Here is a 22027-nt window from a genome sequence, read left to right on the forward strand (position 1 = left end):
TACACACACCACACACAGGATTCTTTTTGGAAGAAATCACAACACTACTTCTGGGCTGAGGTGGGACCCATCACAGCACTCACACACAAGGGGGCGTCACACCAAGCACTCTGCCACTGCAGCCATCACAAGGGAAAATCCTTTGGATTCATTAAAAATCTCTGCAAGAGTTAACGGTCACCTGGTTAACGATAGCTTCACTTTACTTTTAAAGCAAACTTTGTTTCACTGCTGTGCTAGTTCCCATCTGTGAGTTCCTTTGGTCGTCACAACGACCTTATGGGGTAAACTACTCTCCCCATGTTAAGCACCAGACAACTGAAGCATTAGAGAGGCAAAGCAACCTGCTAATGAATGGTAGAGCTGGGCCTTGCATCCAAGCAGATGGACCCCAGCGAGGCTATTTCCACCCACGGGACTCTCACACCATGTCGGTGTTGTGGAGCTGGGACAGGGATGCCTTTCAAGTGGGGTCAGGGCTCCCAAGGCTAGGCTTTTTGTTCTTATTGCCCCCCTTTCCTCAGCTGTCCCTAACTAGCCTCATCAACATACTGAAGGGGGTTTAGAAACAACTCATTCCCTTCAAGTCCTGGGAAGATATTTACAAGACCTAAGGGGCCACCACAGGTGGGGGGGTGCACAGAAGGCTCCTGGAGGATTTCCACACCATCCTCATGCCAAGCAGAGGGTCTCCCAAACTTTTTATGTCTGGAACTCCAGCTCGGGGCACAAGTCAGGAGCAGAAGGAAGGTGGCCAGTCCTGGGAGGGGCTTCACGTGAGCCCGATGGCAAGGGGCCCAAGGCCAGGCGGACCGCGGCAGGGGCCTGAGAGAGATCCTGGGAGCCTCAAAGCATTTCCTAAGGAGCTGCTATTGGGGCCTAAAGCGAGCGTAAACCATATTTAGAAAGCCAGATCCTCTGGACTCTTGGCAACGTGATCCTCTTCAGGCCGACAATTCTTGCCTCCGAGAGTGTGGGAAGCAGAAGATGAATCACAGGCCACAGCGTGTAGGCTGACCTCAGCGTGCACATCCCCTGAGATGGGGCAAGAAACGAAGGCAGGAAGCACTTGACTGAATTGGTTTTCCCATTTTTCATAAGGAACATTCAACTTAATAAAAAATAGCCACACTTTATTGACAATAATAGCTACCCTTTCTTTATTTTCCTACCAAGTGCCAGGAAACCACTCTATCTCCGTGCCTTCTGTAGCTCCGCGAGGCAAGAACGTTCACTTTCATTTCGGAGGAAAATGAGACTCAGAAAGGTCATGAACGTTAACCCACGCTCACACGGCTAGTAAATGTAAGTGGAGAGTTTAACTTGGGTCTGTTTGACTCCGAAATTCATGATTTTTCTACTATGGCTTTTTCACATTACCACTGATATCCAAAGCCCCCATAACCAATGGCCAAAACACGCATGCGCGCGCGCGCACACACACACACACACACACACACACACAGACACACACACACACAGAGACACACACACACACACACACACACAAAAACCAAGTAGGTCCTGGCCAGGTAAGCTCAGTTGGTTAGAGCGTTGTCCCCATATGCTAAGGTGCTAAGGTTTTGGGCTCAATCTCTGGTTAGATCACATACAAGAATCAACCAACGAATGCGTAAATAAGTGGAACAACAAATCTATGTTTCTCTCTCTGTCAAAATAAAAACAAATAAAGCAATAAACAAACAAACTTAAACAAACAGGAGACCAAGATGGGAATACTGCCAGGTGCCCATCTCTCTGTGTATGCTATGATCCTCAAAATCACAGGTGCTGACAATGAGCAAGTTTCTAAAAGGACACACAGTCCAGCCCCCTGTCCTTTTACAAGTCACAAGTCTAGGGTCTCAGGGCTGTGCAGAGGCTGAGTTGGGATTTGGCCCCAGATGTGTTGGCTCCTGGGCAGCATCCCTCCTGCTGCACGGAAGCTCTGCTTCCCCGGGCCACGGCAGGGACGATTCTGGGTGCTGGGAATACAGAATTGAAAAGGACCACCCCTTATCCTGAAAGAATCCTAGAAGCTGGTGAACGTTCATGAGAGTCCACAGATAACTGCAGCGCATGGCAGAAGGTGGGAAGTGGCACAGGAGAAAGGAGTTCTATGGGTACTGAGAGGTGTAAATCCAATCCAAGGGGACACAGAGGGTAGGAATGCCAAGGGGAGAAGAGGGGAGGAAATGAAGCCATGCTCTGGGTATATCTGCAGGAGGGTGCCTCACACCAGTCATTGGGCACCACGAGGCAGACAGAGTCCTTATTTTGCAGACAAGATGGAGAGACAGGAGGCGACTTGCCTCCACAGTTAATGGGGAGTCATGTGGATGGCTTTGTTAGCCTCTACAGCCCATGTTCTCTCCAACACAACTAACTTGCTGTTCTATGAAGGTCTGGGTGGCTGGGAGGTCGGGAGTAGGCCAGGTCAGGAGTGGCTCAAGCACCCACCCCAAGTTCAACCCCGATGGCTTTCTTTGCATCGATAGTTATAGCCTTAAGTTCCACAGGAGGTTCTATTTGAACAAAGCTCTGCAACTAACAAAATCAAGTCTGAAGCCCTGTACGACGTACGAGGGGCTACCTGGCAGGTGAATGGGTCAGGCCTTGGAGCTCGGGCAGGGCAGGGACAGCAGGAGATCTGTGCAGCAAGGCAGTGAGGGACAGTAACCAGCAAGCAGGCAGAGCATGCACCACCCCTGGTTTTGTGTCCAAAATCAGGCTCTACACCTGCCTCCTTTTGAGACCTGGGGCAAGGCATACCTAAGCTTCATCTTCCTCAAGTTCAACATGGTATCATATTGGTCTTACTTCTTAGAACTGATGAGAGGATTATGTGCTCAAAGATATGGGTATCATTCAGCACAGTGCCTAACACTTAGAAAGAAATCCTCACTGTCTCCGGAGAGTTGCCATGGTTCTGAGCTCTGCCTTGCCTTCTCCCGGCCTTGATAAATATGAGCTGTGAATCGGCAGGACAGACACCTGAAAGATGAGGTGTCCTCGCTGCTGCTTGTCAGCTGGTTCAGCAGGAAGCTCACCCGAGACTGGGCTTTGGGTGATGAGATCAGTAACTCAAACCCCCAAACTAATGTACAGCCACTGCTCAAAGCAGATGCCACAAACACTTGGTTCTCCCCCTAAACAAGACTTGGCTCTTGTTCCAAAAGGCCTAGGACAGAGGAAGGCACATGAATCAGCAGAATCACGGGCTAGGTGGGGCCTTGGGCACAGTGGAGTCCCGGGTCCCTTTCACGTTATTTTTATTAGAATCTCTGCCTGTGAATTAAGATCCCAGCGAAAGTTTTAAGGGCTTAAGGGATTTCTGTCTGCCTTGCTTGCTGCTGTATCCCAGTGCCCAGAACAGCAGCGCATCCCTGTGAATGAATGCACGACGACCCCATCAGCTGTGTCCAGCTGATGCAGAGGGTGATCCGGCCTCTGCATCCGCTGGACGCACAGAAACAACTGGTCACAGAGCTTCCCTAGTCATTCACCACCCAGCTAGTCTGGGCTCTTCTCTCTGCTGCTCTGCTCTCGACCCCACCAGCCACCTCCGCTCGTGGCACCAGCACTGGGTCTCTGTCAGTCCCTTTGGAGAGGCTGGATCTTTTCTCTCTTCCGGCATAAGGGAGGGGTCATTTGCGACACGGCACTGAACAAGAAGGTCAGCTCATGCTGGGCAGACAACTTGTTCTTCGGGTATGACAAGGTTAGAGCTAGAAGCACTCACAAAGCCACTCCTGATGGAAGAGACTAGAAACACCAAAGCCTTGAGACGGTAAACAAGTAGCCCAAAGTCACAGGGCCGGCTGCAGGGAGGGGCAGGAGACGGCCTCTAAACAGAGCTCTCTGTACACACTCTTAGGGCCTTCTCTGCCTGGGCAGGTCAGCACGTGCTGGAAAGTGCCCCTAAAGCTTGGCTTTTCTGTCTGTAGGTTATGAACACAAAACACTAGCATGCTTACAGTATATACACAGATGAATTTCGATATATCTAGATATGTACATATCAAATGTCTACATATTCATAAATGATATTAGGATACATTAAAAACTACAGTCATCCCTCAGTATCCACAGGGTTAGTTCTAGGACCCACTGCCGATACCAAACTCCGCAGATCCTCGCGTCCCTTATATAAAATGGCGCACAACAATGGATAGAGTTGGCCCCCCACACCCATGGATTCCCAACCCTTGGACTGAAAGTATGTACTCTTTTCAAGTGGCAGTGGGTTGAACCCAAGGATTTGAAACCTGTATGGAGCGCCGACTACATAGTTATGGAAAAACCTGCTTATATGTGGGCATGCACAGTTCAAGCCTGTGTTGTTCAAGGGTCAACTGTATTCCATAGTCCCAAATACATTTACTAAAGAGTGTAGATAAGCTCAACTCCCCTTATTTTATATCTATTATTTCAGAATAGTGATAACTGAAGGGGCAGGGGGAAATGAGAAATTCCAAGTGTGAGAAAGGGATAACATGTAGCTCGCAAAATTATAATCTATAGATATAAAAGCCTAAGTGACTGGCCAACCATCAGACCATCTGAACAGTAGCTATGACACATACTGACCACCAGGGGGCAGATGCTCAATGCAGGAGTGGAAACCATGGGCACAGAAACATTCAACAGACTGATGAATCTCAAAGGGAATAGGGGAGGGAGGAGAGTGGATAGAGATTAACCAAAGATCTTATATGCATGCTTGAGGCCTGGTGCTTGCACCAGTGGGGTCCCTTGGCCTGGCCTGTGATTTTTTTGGGGAAGATTGGAAAGATTCTTTCCAAAAATCAGGACTTTTTAAAATGCCACGGGACACGGGAAAAATTGTTAGAAATCACCTTACCCTAGGGTAGGGGTGTCGAACTCAATCAGAGAAGGGGCCAAAATCTAAAATCCAGCCTAAATCGCGGGCCGAATGGTTTACTGAACAGTCATAAACTGTCATTGTGATGGAAACGCAGCGGAGTGCAGTGATGACAGTGCGGTGCGGGCCACATTGCAAGGCCTGGCGGGACGGATTTGGCCCTCGGGCCTTGTGTTTGACACATGTGCCCTAGGGGGATGGTGGAGAGCCAGTTTCAGCCTGATCCCTGCAGGCCAGGCTGAGGGACCCCGCCGGTGCACAAATCCGTGCACCAGGCCTCTAGTAATATTATAATTGCTTTGGTTTATTTAAGGCACGATATTTAATGTGCTTTGACATTTAACAGTGGAGGAGGGCACGTGGAGTATGGCTGAAATGAAAAGACTGGGGCACACTGTTCTGGAACTGACGGCATATTACAGCACTGGAAATCATCTGGTCCAGCGCCCCCTTTAAAGAGCTATGGGAACCTCCCCCAGAGAGGCTAAGTAACTTCCCATCTCAGGCCAATGGCTATTTATTCGTTCCTGAGGGGAGCGGCAGGGTGGACTTTCTCTCTGTTGTATGTTCACGGCGCCCGCCCTGACGGGGAGTCCCGGGTTTGCTGGTGACGAGATGAAGGCAATTTGACACCAAGGACATAAACATTCAGAGGGAAAGCGGATTCCCAAACACCTGCATTCCCGCCCCCCCCCCCCCCCCCCCCACGGAGGATTCCTGGAAAAGGAGTAGCTGAGCCTGAAGCTTTATAGGCAAGCCTCACCGCAGCACTCAGAGGCCCAGAGGGACCGGCTACTGGCTCCCAGGCCCCCTGGGTGTAGACCCGGAGACCCCACCTGGCCCTCTCTTTCTGGGGAACAACGTGCCAGGCTGCAGAAGGGCCTCCGCCAGCCACTGCTTTCCCCTCCCTCCGGCGCCTACAGAGGCTGCGGAGAGGCCAGGCGGGCAGGTGGTGTCAGCCCAGTCCCATCATCCATCTAGACAAGCAGCGGGTTTTCCCTCATGGGCTCTGACAGACCGAGCGTTCAGATCCTAAAACAGTTACCCCGGGAGCAGAGGCTGAGTCCGGGAAGGAGGTGCCCGCGGGCCTGGGCTGAGACAGACAGAGGGCCAGGCCCTGTTGGCGAGGGGTGGGGAGGGGGGCCTGGAGCAGGCGGTGCTGCTCGGCGGCGAGGCGGCGGGGGTCCACTTACCGCAGTGCGACTGGAAAACCTGTGGCTTGACGACCTGATTACAGGCACTGCACACGACAAGATAGAAGTCGTCATGTGCCGGGTAATGGCCAAATAAGTGCATATCTGTGGGGGGAAATGAAAACAGGTGTTTTTGAAAAGAGCAATTAAGTCTCAGAAGGTGCAGAGCTTTCCTCAAGGACAGTTTTCCCAATGTGACACCCAGAAAGGCGATCATTGTCACCAGAGGGAACGTGGCTAGTCATGATGCAGCCCCCCAACTCTCAGAGAGGCACCCGCCTCGGAGAATACCTCGAGTTCACCCTTGGAAATGCTGGCTGCCGCTGCTGGTGTAGCCGGTGGTGGCCGGGCTCCCTGATCCCGTGTGATGGGGCCTGAGCCTGTCCCGAGAGAGCCACGTGAGCTGGGACCCACGGAGGCACAGGTTATTTTAGGAAGGGGTCCCCCAAGCCCATTCTGACTTAAGCAGAGGTCTCTCAGGTGAGTGAGGGGGAAAGAGGGTCTGAGGGGACCCAAAGGTGAAAGAAGGCTCCCAACAAGGGACTGGCATCATTCATCTGATGGACGTTTATCAAGTGTCCCCGTGCACCGGGCACCATGCGAGGTGCCGGGGATGATGAGCGAACCAGAGCGAGGGCCCTGCTCCCCTGGCGCTCACGGCGAGCCGAGAGAAACATTAAATAGATGACCGCACAGGTCACTGTGTGGCCGTCACTGTGGCACAGGTGAGGAGAGGTGCAGGTCCCATCACAGCACGTGGACCTCACCTCATGGGATGCTCTGGGGAGACACGTCCCTGGGAGGCGCTATTTCCGCTGGCGTCAGGGTGGTGGTGGTGGTGATGGTGGTGGTGGTGGTGGTGGTGGTGGGTGGGGGTTAAATAAACACAGAGCCAGGGGAGGGAGCAGAAAGAGTCAGGCCAGCCAGGGAGGAGGGCCTGTGTGCTGGAGGAACCTCTCAGCTGGGACAGAAGATCCAGGGGAGAGCCCAGCAGAGGTGATACGCCTTGTAGACCGAGCTAAGGATTTTGAACCTGGTTTTAAGAACCATGGGAACTTACAGAAGGTTTTTAAACAAACCAGCAAAAAAAGGCTGGACCAGACATATAGTTACATGGCCTTAAGAGACGTGAACGCATGTGTCCATACAAAAACGCACAGAGGCATGTTCACAGCAGCATTATTCATAACAGCCTAACGTGGAAACAACCCAGATATTCACCAACTGGTGAATGGATAAACAGAATCTCGCGTAACCAGACAACGGAATGCTATTCAGCCACGAAAAGGAATGAAGTATGGATACCCGCTACAACATGGGTGAGCCTTGAAAACATGATGCTAAGTGAAAGGAGGCAGACACCAAGGGCCACATACTGAATGATTCCTTTTATAGGAAACGTCCAGAATAGGCCAAGCTACAAAGACAAAAATTACATTAGTGTTTGTCTTGGGCAGGGGGCTTGGAGGGAATTGGGAAGTGACTGCTAAAGGGTGCATGGTTTCTTTTTCTTTCTTTTTTTTTTTTTAAATTTATTGATTTTAGAGAGGAAATGATAGAGAGAGAGAGAAACATTGACTTGTTGTTCCATTTATTTATGCATTCACTGCTTCTTGTATGTGCCTTACCAGAGATTGAACCCACAACCTTAGTGTATTGGGATGATGCTCTGATCAACGGAGGTACCTGGCCAGGGTTTGGGGTGATAAGTACCAGGCCTCTAGTATACTATAAACTAGGGGTGTGAACTCAATCAGAGAAGGGGCCAAAATCTAAAATACAGCCTAAATCGCGGGCCGAATGGTTTACTGAACAGTCATAAGCTGTCATTGTGATGGAAACGCAGCGGAATGCAGTGATGATAGCGCGGTGCGGGCCACATTGCAAGGCCTGGTGGGATGGATTTGGCCCGCGGGCCTTGTGTTTGACACATGTGCTATAAACCATGGAATTGTATACTTTAAATGGGTGATTTGTTTAGTATGTGAACAAAAGTTGTTGAGAGGAAGGGAGGGAGGGAGGGAGGGAAGGAGGGAGGGATGGATCAGTTCTGAGGAAACAGTCACATCTCCTGTGCACCGCTGGGTGGAGGCAGAGCCCTGCAGGCACCTGGCCTACCTCTCCTTAGCCCCCTGGCTCTAGAGACAGGTCAGCCCTGAGAGCAAGGTGCTCGTAACCGCCAGAGAGTTGCCGGAGGAACAGACAGTGTGTGCACGACACAATGCCTTCTGACACAAACCCCTTGAACAGCTTCTCCCCGACTCCCCCGGGCCCTCATTTTCTAGACCCAACCAGTGTTTTTCACAGAAAACACCAAACACACAACGGTTCCCCCCAGTTGCAGGGCTAGGCCACAGGGAAGAGCCCAGTTCCTCACGATACGGGGACGGCTCCTTTATAACCAAGCGCATGTTTAACTAAGGCACACGTCCCGGCTCTGTGTTCCTGACTCAGAGGAGCCCTGCTTCTTAGGGGGAAGCAGAACCAACGCCTCTGTGGTATGCAAGGAGCTGAGGCCCCTGCTCCCCCGGAGGAGGCGTGTTACTAAAGGGGGGCCGGCCCCCTGCAGGGTCCTGCTCGGGTCCCAGGTGCCTGGGGGCCCCGCTCGCCCCAGAGCACATGAAGGGGCAGAGCTGGGGACCAGGGTGCACTGTTTCCAGTCTGCCGGCGGTCCTGGGTGAGGCCTGTGACTCGTCTCTATTTCCACTTCTGACTAAGACTTGTTACCGAAGGGGGGTGTGGTTAGTCAGCGCCCGGTGGGCGGGAGGCTCGTGGAAGCAGCGGCTGAGAGAGAACCCCACTGTGACCAGGGTCTGGGAGGGTGCGGAGGCCCACGTGGGGCCCACCCAACGTGCCCGGGGCCTCGGTACAGAGCCTCGCAGCGTGGAGAGGGTGCCTCTCGCGCCTGAACGGCTGACACCCTGCCGTTTTACTTTTTACTTACAGGTTGTTTTTATAATGAACCTTCTTAACAAATAACAAAAGTGATCCATGTTCTTTGAAGATGCGTTTGAAAACTACAGAGAAGCAAAAAATAAAAAATAAATTAAAATCCCTGGCAATTTTTATTAACACCTTGCATCTCATTTAGGTTTAGTTACGTTCTATTGTATATCCAGGAACATGTGAGACCAGGAGCTGGCGAGGACGAAGACACTCGTAATTCAACGAACCTTACTGAGCTGCCTTATACCATGTCTGCATTAGATCTAAAGGAATAAAAGAAATTCATGAACTTTTTAAAAAAACAAGCCTTCACAAAAATTCCTTGAGCACCTACTCTGTGCCAGAAGCTGTGCCAAGGGCTGGAAGCGGAGACCAGACCCTGCAGGGTGCGGGCACTGTGTCTCTGCACCTTTGTACACATGCCAGCTGACCTGGGAGGCCTGCTGGGATTCCACTGGGTGCCCCACGGTTCCTGTGTTCCTCCGGAAATCTGAGGGGCCTCCGCCCTGTGCCCCACACACCTCCTACTCGTATGTCAGGAGTTGAAGGTGAAGGTTAGGCTGGTCAGAGACTGGCCACCTGGGGGGGAGGGGGGAGTGTTGCACTCCAGGCCCTTCACTCCACTGGGATTTTTCCAGAGTTCCTCTAGGGCAGTGGTCGGCAAATTCATGAATCAAAGGAGCCAAATATCAACAGCACAACGACTGAAATTTCTTTTGAGAGCTGAATTTTTTAAACGTAAACTTCTTCTAACGCCACTTCTTCAAAATAGTCTCGCCCAGGCCGTGGTATTTTGTGGAAGAGCCACACTCCAGGGACCAAAGAGCCGCATGTGACTTGCGAGCCGCAGTTTGCCGACCACGGCTCTAGGGCAGCTTCAACTTTGCACGTGTCTGCTCGGAGCATGTCTTCTGTAGACAGTGAGAGAACCTGCTTGCCTCCGTGATTCATTCCTCCGAGGGCCCGCCTTAGGATGTCCTCCACAGGCTGCCCGGTTCCGAGATTGGGAACAGGTAAGGACACCTGGCCGCTCAGAAGACCACCAATTCGGGTGGCTACGTGATTATAGTCGTGTGCTGTTTGCTCAGGGAAGAAGAGGAAGGGCAGGAAGAATTGAAAATCAGTATGCTCAGCACAAAGCTAGGTATTCTATTGATCCCCCCCCCCTCAGTTTCCCACCCTAAAACATCCAGTGCACCATTAAAAATAAAAGCAGTGGTTTGTTGAGGTGGGCTTGTGCAAAAGGAAGAGCTAAGTTAGCTGTGCATGTCTCTCCCCAGCTCACTCAGCGATATCACGGTGGCAGCTTGAATCAGCCACCTGGGAGTATTTACACCACGGAAATGGGCAAACACTACAGATCAGGCCTTTCCTTTCAGAGCGCTGGTTGTGAAACACTGACCAGGGCACCACTGAATAAAGGTGGGAAAAGGAGGGAACGCGAAACCACCTGTGACGACACCGCCTAGGAACCACTGCTGACAGAGAGGTATTCATCCTTCCAGACTTCATGATGCGATGACGTCATCGTAAGCAATCCTCATCATTAATCTGCGCGCTTACCGTCATCGCCACTTTGCAGGCAAGGAAACACAAGTAACGTAACTTGCTTGCGGTTCACGGCTGCGATTTGTAAAGTGGAATGAGATGCCAGGACATGGGCTCTGAAGCCAATGCGGGCTCGTGTTACCAACTTTGTCTGGCGGAACGGGCCTGGCCCCTGACAGCACCCGAGGCTGCTGCCGCCTTCTCTTCCCCAACTCCCACCCCAACGCACCTGGGGGGCAGTGGAGGGGCGGAGGGGACCAAGCTCAGCTGTGATGAAAGGAGAAACACGGTTTGGGACAACAGAATAGTTTCTACAAAAGTAAAATAACGGATTTCCTGTGTAGCATTTTGTTCAAGATACACAGCTTTCTGGGGGGAACACTTTAAAAAAAAAATACATATTTTATTGACTCTTTACAGAGAGGAAGGGAGAGTGATAGCCAGAAACATTGATGAGAGAGAAACATCGATCAGCTGCCTCCTGCACACTCCCCACTGAGTATGTGCCCGCAACCAAGGTACATGCCCCTAACCAGGATCAAATCTGGGATCCCTGGGTCCCCAGGTTGACACTCTATCCACTGAGCCAAACCGGTTAGGGTTGGGGGAACACTTTTGACAAAGTGACACGAGCGCACGTGTGTGTGTGTGTGTGTGTGTGTGTGTGTGTGAGAGAGAGAGAGAGAGAGAGAGAGAGAGAGAGAGTGTGTGTGTATGAACGTTAGTTGGTATCCAGAACTTCTTTTGAAAATGGCTGCAGTGAAGGAAAAGGCACGGCACCCCGGACTCACTGTATGCACGGGACTTGTTTCCAAGGCGGGAAGATGGCTGGTTTGGTAGATTTAGGATCAGACTAGATGCTGTGCACATCTGAATTTGCCCCTAGACACCTCCCAAAGCTTGAGATTAACATTAAGAAGCCACAAATGGTGAGCGTTCAAAAGATGCAAAACGTGAGAAAACGTGAACAAGGACTGACTCGTTCCTCTTGCATCTGGGACGCCAGCAGAGCACAGGGGGCCGGGGCAGCTGCAGGGAGCAGACCGCCGCTCACACCTGTGCTCCCCGCAGAAACCCCGCCGAGGGGAAAGAAAGCAAAACACGCGACTTCGAATTTCAGTTTCTTAAAAAAAAAAAAAAAAAAAAGGGAAAGCCCCAGAAAAAGGCTTGGTTTCCCTCAAAGTCTTTTCCCCGAGTTGTGAAACCAACTGCTATAGGAATTATAAAAATGGCAAGGTAGTCCTACTCGAGTATAAAGACAATTTCACGCATTTAAAAATGATGCTCGCCCAAAATTTTCACGGACTCTACACAATATTGACGCTGAAGACGCTGAAATGGATTTATGTCGCCCTTCTCATGGCGAGTCCTGCTTACAGTGTGAACCGCTGGCCATGGTGGGTGACGGGCATAGACCTTGGTCGAACCCCAGGACGTGACACCCGGCGACAGCCAGAGAGCCGGGTGTTGTTACTGGGCTTCTTTGGAAAACGATCAAAACGATGAGCTGGCTGCTGGCAGCGGTTTTGATCTGTGGGCTTCCACTTACATAAACTCAGACGTGGAAATTAGTGGGAAGAACAGTCACAGCGTGTCAAGGACACACGTGACCGCCTCCACACGGACTGGAATCCGGACACGGAAAGGCACCTACAAAAATGACGTGTGTCAGATGGGAAGGAGCACCTCTCGTGCCGGGAGAGGATTGTCCTCGGAGCCTTCCTCCCCCCGCTTAGTCTTAATATGCTCATTATACAGTTTTTATTAATTCATCTTTTCTCTCTGCGAGTGGAGTTCTCAACTGCATTTTAATCACTTGTGTCAAACGGAAAGCTTGAGGGGATAGGAAAAAAAAAGTTTCTCCTTTGCTGACAGGGTGATTCTGTGGGTCCTTCAGCCCCAAAATCTCCCTCGATTCACAGAACAAAACCACCAGAGGTCTTCAAAGCGGACCTGACGCCTCCTACTTTCCCAGCAGAACCTTCAGCTCCCCTCTAGGAAAATGCAAATGGGGCGGCCCCTCTCTGTTGTTCAGACCTCTGAGAACCCAGGGCCTGATGGGAGGGCTTCAAAACAATGAAATCTGGGCATGGAAACTGAAACACGAGAAAAAGCGGGCCTCGGTGAGCTCTACAGCATCAGGGAGGGCGGCGAGCGAGCGTGTGCGGGGGGGCGGGCTGAGCCTTCCTTCTCCTACAGACCAAGGATTGAAAGGGGCCCCAGCCTCCTTTTGCTGGGCAGGAAGTCAGCCCCTGGTGAGGGCAGGGCCAGGAGCCAGGCCTGGTGGCAGGTGGAGGCTCCCCATGATGCTACATGAACTATTCTCTCCCGATCCCCAGACCAACCAGCCCACAAACCCCAACCGACCCACACAGCCACGCTGGACAGCAGAATCCCTCCTCCCCCAGAAGAGCCGTTACAGACATGTGTTCACAGGGTACTGAGGCAAGGGGCCTGTGGGTGCTCCCTCAGGCCTCGGGCCACAGGGCAGCCCCTGTCACCAGCCTTTCTTTCCTCTGGCTTCCACCAGACCTAACAGAACGCTCATCCTGCCCGAGGAGGGAAGACAGAGGGTCCCAGGAGGTGACGGCAGACCAGAGTTTAGAGTAGGGGTGTCGAACTCAATCAGAGAAGGGGCCAAAATCTAAAATCCAGCCTAAATCGCGGGCCAAATGGTTTACTGAACAGTCATAAACTGTCATTGTGATGGAAACGCAGCGGAGTGCAGTGATGACAGCGCTGTGCGGGCCACATTGCAAGGCCTGGAGGGACGGATTTGGCCCGCGGGCCTTGTGTTTGACACATGTGGTTTAGAGCAAAAACTCTACATCATGGGCCTTGTAAGTTGCAATGCCCGAGAGCTGGGCCCTGGAGTCTGGCAGTCTCGAGTTCAAATCCTAACGATGCCATTTGTTCCTCATCTGGAATTAAATGACATGAAGAGGCTGGTACACAGCCAGGGTGAAAAACAAACAAAACAAAAACACAACGTACTGTTACTGACGGCTTCCTTCCGTGTCTCTGACTGCCCTGTCCATTCGGCGGGAAGCCTTCTTCGATGCACCCAGAGGAAAGGCCGAAGCTCCCCGGGCCCAGGCCCTCAGGCTTTCCTAAGGCTGCAGGAGAACAACGGGCTTACACCTCTCACCAGACCGGGGGCTGGGGGACAGGAATCACGACCTTATACCTTCCCAGCCAACCAGTCTGGTACGTGATAGCCGCCTAATAAATGAAGTTCTCAGGAAATCGATTTACTTTCGATGCCCCTTAATTTTCTCTTGTCTCAAAGAGGGAGGTTGTAAATGATAATAACCTGCCCCAATATCCATGTTGTTATAGAAGATTACAAGGTCAATAATTATGTTTACTTGTTCATCCTCCGAGAAAAGGGCCATGTGACTCTAAGAACACGCTCTGGACGGGCCACCTCAGTGAGCTCCTGCCCTCTCCATCCTGTGAGCAGGGAGGTGGGCTCTGCTCCCCTGGGAGACACAGCCTCCACCCCGTCCCCAGCGGAGGCCTCTCAGAGCCAGTGTTTGGGGTGGGCGTAGGGGTGTTTTCTGGGTGTCCCGTCTGGTCCCATTTCCTATGTCCTCACCTGGGGGCTGCATGGTGTTTTGTACATCTAGACAGTGAGGGCTCAGGGCCTGGAGGCCCAGACTTCACGCACTCCATCCTGTACCACACTGGACCAGCACAGCAGCCAGGCACGGCCCAGGGCGGGCACACTCAGAGTTTTGAGTCCAGGCTGGCGGAGGATCTGATGGGCTGGCTGGGCAGTGATATCCCCGGTAGCCATTTTGCAAAGGGCTCCCCTTTGCTATGCCTGGCACAGGAAACAATTTGTCCCTAAAAATGTTCCTGGGGATGTAAACATAGCCCCGATTCTCGCTCTCAAGCAGCTGTAGGACAGCCAGGGTCCCCCCTGCCCAGTCTGTCATACATCTCTTTGTCCATCATTCCAGCCAGGTCAGCAGGTGGCTTCCGGCCTGACCTCCCCACCTCTGGTCCTCAGGAGATGAGAAGCGTGTCATCGCTTTGGCAAGTTTCTGGGTCCTGATGAGGGATCCTGGCTAACGTCATTTTTACAGCAAGGGTTGCTTGGGCTTAGAGGCAGATCAGCTGCATGGACAGGAGAGCCCCATTACGCCCTCACCAAGTCAGACCCAGTGGTCTGGGCCCAGCCTGGGAGGAGTTCTGTGCAGAGGACAAGGATGGGCACAGCATATTCAACTAAGGGCCTGTGGGTAAAAATTATCTAGTTCTCTATGACTTAAGAGAGAGAAGAAAACCACCAAACTATTGGGGAAATTCCAGTCTGTTCCCCAGGCCTCATGCCTCGTGGCACTCACAGGGCTGATGAGTAGAGAGGACTGACTCACCAGAGTCATCACCAGGCACTTCCCTCTCAGGTTCTCCCAGCCAGGCCACTTAAATGTTTAAATGTTCACTCATGCTCACATTACCTTCAACTTGAGGACTGCCGTTTGGATAATATTTGTTTTGCAGTATCACTAGGCCTCCCTGGGCATTTTTTCTCAATGCCCTTGCTCTGCTTCTCTGGAACAGGCATTTCCTACCGTGAGCCTCCTGGTCTGTGTGAGGGCAGCTTCCAGGTGATTGTGGGGCACCCCGGAACCTCCATCTTAGGCACTTCCTGGGTCCGGGTGAGTCTCCTCGCATAGTCTGTGATGCCCTCCCTTCCCAACCCACCTCAGAGAGATCTCTGTAGGGTGGAAGTGGGTGCCATGTTTAATGGAATAGGGCAGTGGGTTTGGGGAGAAAGAAGTGATAACCCAATACGATGCTTTTCCTTGCAAGAAATGTATGATCCAAGAGAATTTTCAGACTGAACAGAACAGGGATGTTAAGAACAGCTGAAATGGGTAGAGGGGAATCAATAGGACATCTCCTCTGTGTCTTTTTATTTTATTTTATTAAAAAATATTGATTTTAGACAGAGGAAAGTGGAGGGAGAGGGAGAAAGGGAGGGACATTGATTGGTTGCCTTCCCCATGCACCCCAACCGGGAACTGAACCTGCAACCTGGGTATGTGCCCTGACTGAGAATCGAACTGGTGATCTTTTGGTGCCCAGGGCAATGCTCAACCAACTGAGTCACACTGGCCAAGGCTCTTCTGGCGCCTTTTCGTACAGCACAGTTTAGTGTCCTGTTGTGGCAATCTAACTGAGCCTGGAGGATGGGCACCTGCATGCTAACTAATCCCTTAGTTCCTTTCTGGCTCTTCAGTTATGATGACTGGTTCACCACGGAGTGTGTCAGGAGAAGGATGAGCAAGGAAGAGGGAAGGAGGGGAGAGTACCACATCCATTTACAAAAGAGAACAACATTTGAATAGTTTATTCTTAAAAGGAGTTAGTGAAAGCCATCTATCTATAGTTTATCCATCATTATCTATCAGTCAATCATATCTCATCCATCATCTATATCTATACATAAATCACCTATCTCTATCATCTTTATCAATCATCTATCTTGATCTACTTGGTATATATCCTATTATATCTATATCATCTCACCTATCATATATCTCTAATTGACTATCTAATCTATCATATCTACTTCTATCTTATTTATTATCCATCTCTATAATCTCTTTCTATATATCTATCAATTATATATGTCATCTATAATCTATATAATCATCTATCTTGATATATTTTATCTATATCTATCTATCTATCTATCTAACTCATCTATCATCTATCAATTATATAAATCTCATCTATCTCTTTCATCTCTGTCCATCAAACACCTCTCTTGATCTATCTATCCTATTTATTTTATCTTTTCATTTATCTATCTATCTATCATCTATCAATCATATATATCTATTGTACTTATCTGTCTGTATCTCATCTATGTATCATCTATCTATCATCTATCATCTCTATCTCTATCTTTTTACCTACCTCTCTGCCTATCAGAGGAAGGGTTACATTGATTGAGTACTGTGGTTCTGAAACCTGTTTTTTTTTTTTTTTTGTTTTGTTTTTTAAATAATATATGGTACTAGAGGCTCAGTGCATGAAATTCATGCAGGGGAGGGGGTATGTGTCCCTCAGCCCAGTCTGTACCCTCTCCAATCTGGGACCTCTCAAGGGATGTCTGACTGCCCGTTTAGGCTCGATCCCCCACCCGGCCTAAACGGGCAGTCAGACTCCCTCTCACAATCCAGGACTGCTGGCTCCCAACTGCTCGCCTGCCTGCCTGATTGCCGCTAACCGCTTCTGCCTGTCAGCCTGATCACCCCCTAACCACTCCCTGCTGGCCTGATCAAGGCCTAACTGCTCCCCTGCCAGCCTGATTGCCTCTAACTGCCCTCCCCTGCTGGCCTGGTCACGCCTAACTGCCCTCCTCTACTAGTCATTTTGTGGCAGCCGTCTTTGACCACATGGGGGCGGCCATCTTGTGTGTTGGAGTGACAGTCAATTTTCATATTATCCTTTTATTAGATCGAATTTTATTGTTTTTTTTTTACAGAGAGGAAGGGCAAGGAAACATCCGATCAGCTGCCTTCTGCACACCATCTACTGGGGATGTGCCTGCAACCAAGGTACATGCCCTTGACCAGAATCGAACCTAGGACCTTTCAGTCCACAGGTGGACCCTCTATCCACTGGGCAGTCTGAACCTGTTTTATTGCTACACCAACTGCTACATTTTTTTTTGGGGGGGGGGAGGGTGATAAGGATGAGATGGCTTTACAAAAATAAAAATAAAAATTAAAAAGCAAAAGGAAACCTAGACAACAGCAACATGTTAATTAGTGTTCAAGGCTGTATTACAAACTACAGGAAAGCACGGACCATGCCTCTTGCATAGCTTCAAATCCCCTTCCGTTTATGCAGTGGGAGCCAAGCAGAAATCTGAATTGAAGTTCTTGTAGGCAACTGAGTTCAGCTTCTCTCTGAAGCAGACTTCAGGCTGGAGAAACAGGGCTGCTCTGAGGCATCCCGGAGAACCAACGTCTACCATCTTGCTTCTTGAGATTCATGTGCCAGGAGGTTCTCCCTCTGTCCCGATGAAAACAAGATGGAGAGCCCCGAGCAAAGGCATGGGGTGGGCTGGGGTGCCCAGCTGCCTGTGGGAGTCCAGCCACATGTGCCGAGGGCTCTCACAGGCTCCTGAGGCCAGGACAGCGATGAAAGAAGCACTTCTCTCAGGCCTCTCGGCACTGCTTGAATATGTTCATTTAGAAAGGCACGGAGGTCAGGCCGCCTCCACCGCTGAGACGTCCCACCTGCTCCGAAGCAGCAATCTGGGAGCTTTCTCAGATGGCAGGTGGCTGGGTCAAGCTGACATCCGACCCGCGTAGAAGCCCCTCACCCCCCAGGGTTCGTCGCGAATGCAGGGAATGTGCGTGCTAAAAGGCACTGCAGAGGCCTGTGTGAGGCTGTCACGGCAGGCAGGCCTCAGCCAGCAAGTTCCTGCTCCGACTGCCATCCAGAACATGCAGCAGAGACCACAGAACACACCCACCCCTGAAAGTGCCCCGTCATTTCCTACACTCCCTCCCCTGCCCCCGCCCCAGCCCCCTACTCTGCTGTGGGGGCTCCATGAACGCTCTGCTCGCAGATTCAGGATGAAGAGGCACACGCTCACAGTCCGTCAGACTGTGGCCAGGAAGACAGGCTCTCCCAGTGCCTGGGGTCTTGGCGAATCCCACAGCAGTGGGAGTGACTCCTGTCCAGGGGGTCTAAGCCCGAGAGAGACTCTGAGGCGAGAGAGCCCGGATCCCGTGGCACGTGCCAATGGCTCTGCGTGCAAAGCAGACTGGCTCCGGCTGCGGTTTATCTGTAACTGACAGAGATTGCGGCAATTCCCCCCCTGAGGGTGTTTGTGGAGGCGAGGGAGCCCTGCATGTGCCCTCAGAGATGACAATGATCGCCCGAATGCAGCTGCCACCGCTCGGAGGTAATGTGCCATTTGGCTCCGTTACGTGTCCGCTTGGCACAGCCAGAGGGCAGCGGCAAGAACGGCTTCGTGTCCCTGGGAATCTGTGTCCAAAGCACTCAAGCCGCTGGGACAGTGAGGCTGCAGGAAGTGGCTGACGGACACTCCAGGCATTCATTCCCCCAGGAACAGGTTGCCCACGGGGAAGCCGGAGCCACTCCAGCGGGACCCGCCACCGCACCGATGCGCACGGAGGTCAGAAATGCACCTGTGCTCTCAGCACAGAGGTGCCTGAGCATCCCATCACCTCTGAGCTCCTCACCCCAGTCACACACACCTGGTAACTACGCCGATGGACTGGTGCTCAAAGCCAGCAGCTTTCTGAGCACAGACACTCGGGAAGAAAAAAAAAAAATCCACCATGAGAGGATTACAGAAAGCTGTTTTAAGGTAATGGAAAATAGGATCGATCAGCTGGAGGAGAAAAATCACAGCGTCTTCCATCACAAATCAAGCATGAAGCCAGTTCTGTGCCCGAGGAGAAAAGGGCGACTCAGCAGAGTTCCTGAGGCTCTGGGGTCTGGTCACACCGCCCCTGGGTGCCAGTTCGCCTCCCATCACCTCCTCCCCCACCCCTGCCCTTTCCTTACCCTCCCTCCACACTCCCCAGAGGCCTAAACATCCTCCCCGGCCAGCTCTGGGGCCACCTCCTCCAGGGAGCCCTCTTGGATTCCCGCAGAGACAACAAACCCTTTCTCGGTAGGTGCACTGTCCTCTGTGTTCACTGCTAGCCTCGGCCCGCTCTGCCTGGTGTTCACAGAGAGCGGTGGGCTTGCCTGTCCTCCTTTACACACCACTGTTTTATGTATGGGCTCCCACACTGAACAGTTAAAAACGAAGACTGCCAGAAACAGGCTCAATGCTGAAAAGAGTGCTGATGCATCAAAGCTGCCTTACTTTAGATGAAGAGCCACTCAGGAGACTTCGCTGGGGATACTGGGATCAGCAACACATCTCCACTCTGCCGTTAGCAGGCTGGGCAACGCCAGGCAAGCCTCAGAACCCTTCTGAATCTACCGCTCCTCTGCTGGAGCACAGCCGTTGGACCTCCCCTAAAAGGTTGCTGCATCTTAGAGGCACTTCACTAAATGCCCATGAAGCTGACTTGGACTTCCGCCTGAATGAGCTAAGGCAAAAGGCAAAGCCTCCGAGGAACACAAATGTTTTGCAGAGATGGCTCAGTGTCATGCTCTTTTAAAAAAATTAAATATATTTTTATTGATTTCAGAGGGAGAGAGAGATAGAAACATCAATGATGAGAGAACCATTGATTTGGCTGCCTCCTGCACGCCCCACACTGGAGATCGAGCCCACAACCCAGACATGTGCCTTGATGGGGAATCAAACTGTGACCTCCTGGTTCATAGGTTGATGCTCAACCACTGAGCTACACCAGCCAGGCTAGTGTCACATTTTTAATGAAGATTCTGGACATGGGCTGCCTGGGTTTAAATCCTAGCATCACCTCCTTGGGAACTTTCTCTGGCCTTGTGTTTCCTCGTCGGCAAAATGGGGATAGTAATAATGGGGTAGCTGTCAAGAGGAGATGGGGGGTAACATGTCTGATATCTGGTGCTTGCGAGGCCCTGAATAAATGTGAGCTGCTATGATGAGTTAGAACCAGATTTTGCATAAAGGGACTTTGAAAACAAACAACCACCCTGCCCAGCCGGTGTGACTCAGTGATTAGTGTCGACCTATGAGCCAGGAGGTCACAGTTCGATTCCTGGTCAGGGCACGTGCTTGGGTTGTGGGCTCGATACTTGGTAGGGGGTGTACAGGAGGCAACCGATCAATGGTTCTCTGCTATCACGGATATTTCTATCTCTCCCTTCCTCTCTGAAATAAATTAAAAAATATATTAAAAAATTAAATAAAAACAACAACCCTGTTGCACTGGAGTAAAAGCAGTGAGTGTTGAGAAAGAAACCATTGCTAATAGCCACCGGCTTGTGAACTTCTGTTTACCGCGGGGGGAGTACACAGAAGGTGAGGGTTTCTCACACCGTGAACTCTGCCTGTAATTTGGTGGCCACATGTAGATGCTTGTCCCTTCTGCCAGATTTATGGAGTGATACACTCTGAGTCCAGGGGGATGCATGCTTCACAAGCTCCCCAGAGAGTGTGATAACCCCCAAAACTGTCCAAAATAGGAAACCACTGACATGGAGACATCTGGTCACTCACACCCACTGGCAGATCCCTGTGCTAGTCCCGGCAACATGGAACCTCTCTCTGGTTAAAAGATCCTATCAGCCAAGGGGGAGTGTTCTGGACAAGTAGGGGTGCCACGGTGGTACCCCCATGTGGCTTGGTGTGCCCCTCTTAGGGACCCCTACTTCTAACTCTTTGGATCTATGGGTTGGAGATACGTATTCAATGGAGAGCTGGAGACAACGGTTTGCTTCACCCCCCAACTCCGCCTTCAGCGGCTTTGTGCTGGCCATTTGACATTCACCGTGGTGGTAGGGTTTACAGGGCAGACACGGGCGAACGCTACAGATGATGGCTTTTAAGTTTGTTCCGAGCACACCGCTCCTAGTTCTCATCTGTAATAAAGGTCTGGAACCCAACTCTGTGGAACATGGGCCAGGGCACTCTATTTAGGTCTTTGGATGGTTTGGAGCCATTTATATCCTGGTTTCTGAAATATGTTCGTGGCGTTCCGGTATTTTTGTCCTCCAGGCCTGGCTTAAGAGAAAACCCCCTTTGTGCTCTGCGGTCCTACCCTCAGCCCCAGCACGGGGCTGGCCACCTGGCAAGTCACAGTCCTGACACCCACGTGGAGTGGCGGCAGGGGGTGGGTGCGCCAGGGCCAGCCCCTCCTCACCACTGGGGAAACAGCCCTGCTCTCCGGAGGGCTGCCCGGGGGCCTTCCTCGCTGCAGGAAACTCGCCCACCGCATGCAGGCAGGGCCAAAGCTCTACAGATAAATCTCTCTGCATCCTGGGAGCGGGTTCAGGTGCAAAACTAAGCTTTGGCCCCAGTCCCCAGCCTGCTGCTCAGATACCATGGCCGCCTTTCGGGAGGTGACCCAGACCTGCTGGGGAAACACACTTTTCCTTTGAATGCCTCCACTCAGCAATCAGGCGAATCAAGGGAGCATTCAATCCAATTTCTCCATAAATCCTACTATGCTCTGGAAGGACACGGTTTGAAAAAAAAAATCCATTTTTGTGCTTTTATTTACTTAAGGGCTGCATGCCTGGGGAAGCTTTCTCATAGTGCCATCAAAGTGTGCCTCTCACCAGAAAAAATAAAAATAAAAAAATAAAAGGTTCCTCCCTCCTGGAATACCACCAGCAGCAGCCCAGCCTCATGCTTTTGCTTCCAAGCTTCCGGTCCCTGCAGCGGTACCCCCCCCCCCCCCCCCTCCCCCCAGCAAACTGCCATCTACAGCCCTGGGAGGAGCAGTTTTAGGAAGACGATTTCCCAAAGCAGTGCAGCTCTGGGCCCTGTTTCCCGCAGCGGGTGGCT

The 22027-nt window shown here is 51.4% G+C and overlaps 1 protein-coding gene across 4 annotated transcripts in view; it reads right to left on the bottom strand.

Annotated features, from left to right (window-relative positions):
* The window catches only part of ATXN7L1 (ataxin 7 like 1), a 230513-nt gene that overhangs the window by 147660 nt on the left and 60826 nt on the right, over positions 1–22027 (bottom strand). For all 4 annotated transcript variants that reach the window (XM_036429685.2, XM_045578539.1, XM_036429684.2 and 1 more), the window contains exon 3: positions 6079–6183. In XM_036429685.2, the coding sequence (XP_036285578.1) occupies positions 6079–6183 (105 nt within the window). The remainder of the gene's footprint in view (positions 1–6078; positions 6184–22027) is intronic.

Source organism: Pipistrellus kuhlii, unplaced genomic scaffold, assembly GCF_014108245.1.
Source record: "Pipistrellus kuhlii isolate mPipKuh1 unplaced genomic scaffold, mPipKuh1.p scaffold_m20_p_10, whole genome shotgun sequence".
NCBI lineage: Eukaryota > Metazoa > Chordata > Mammalia > Chiroptera > Vespertilionidae > Pipistrellus > Pipistrellus kuhlii.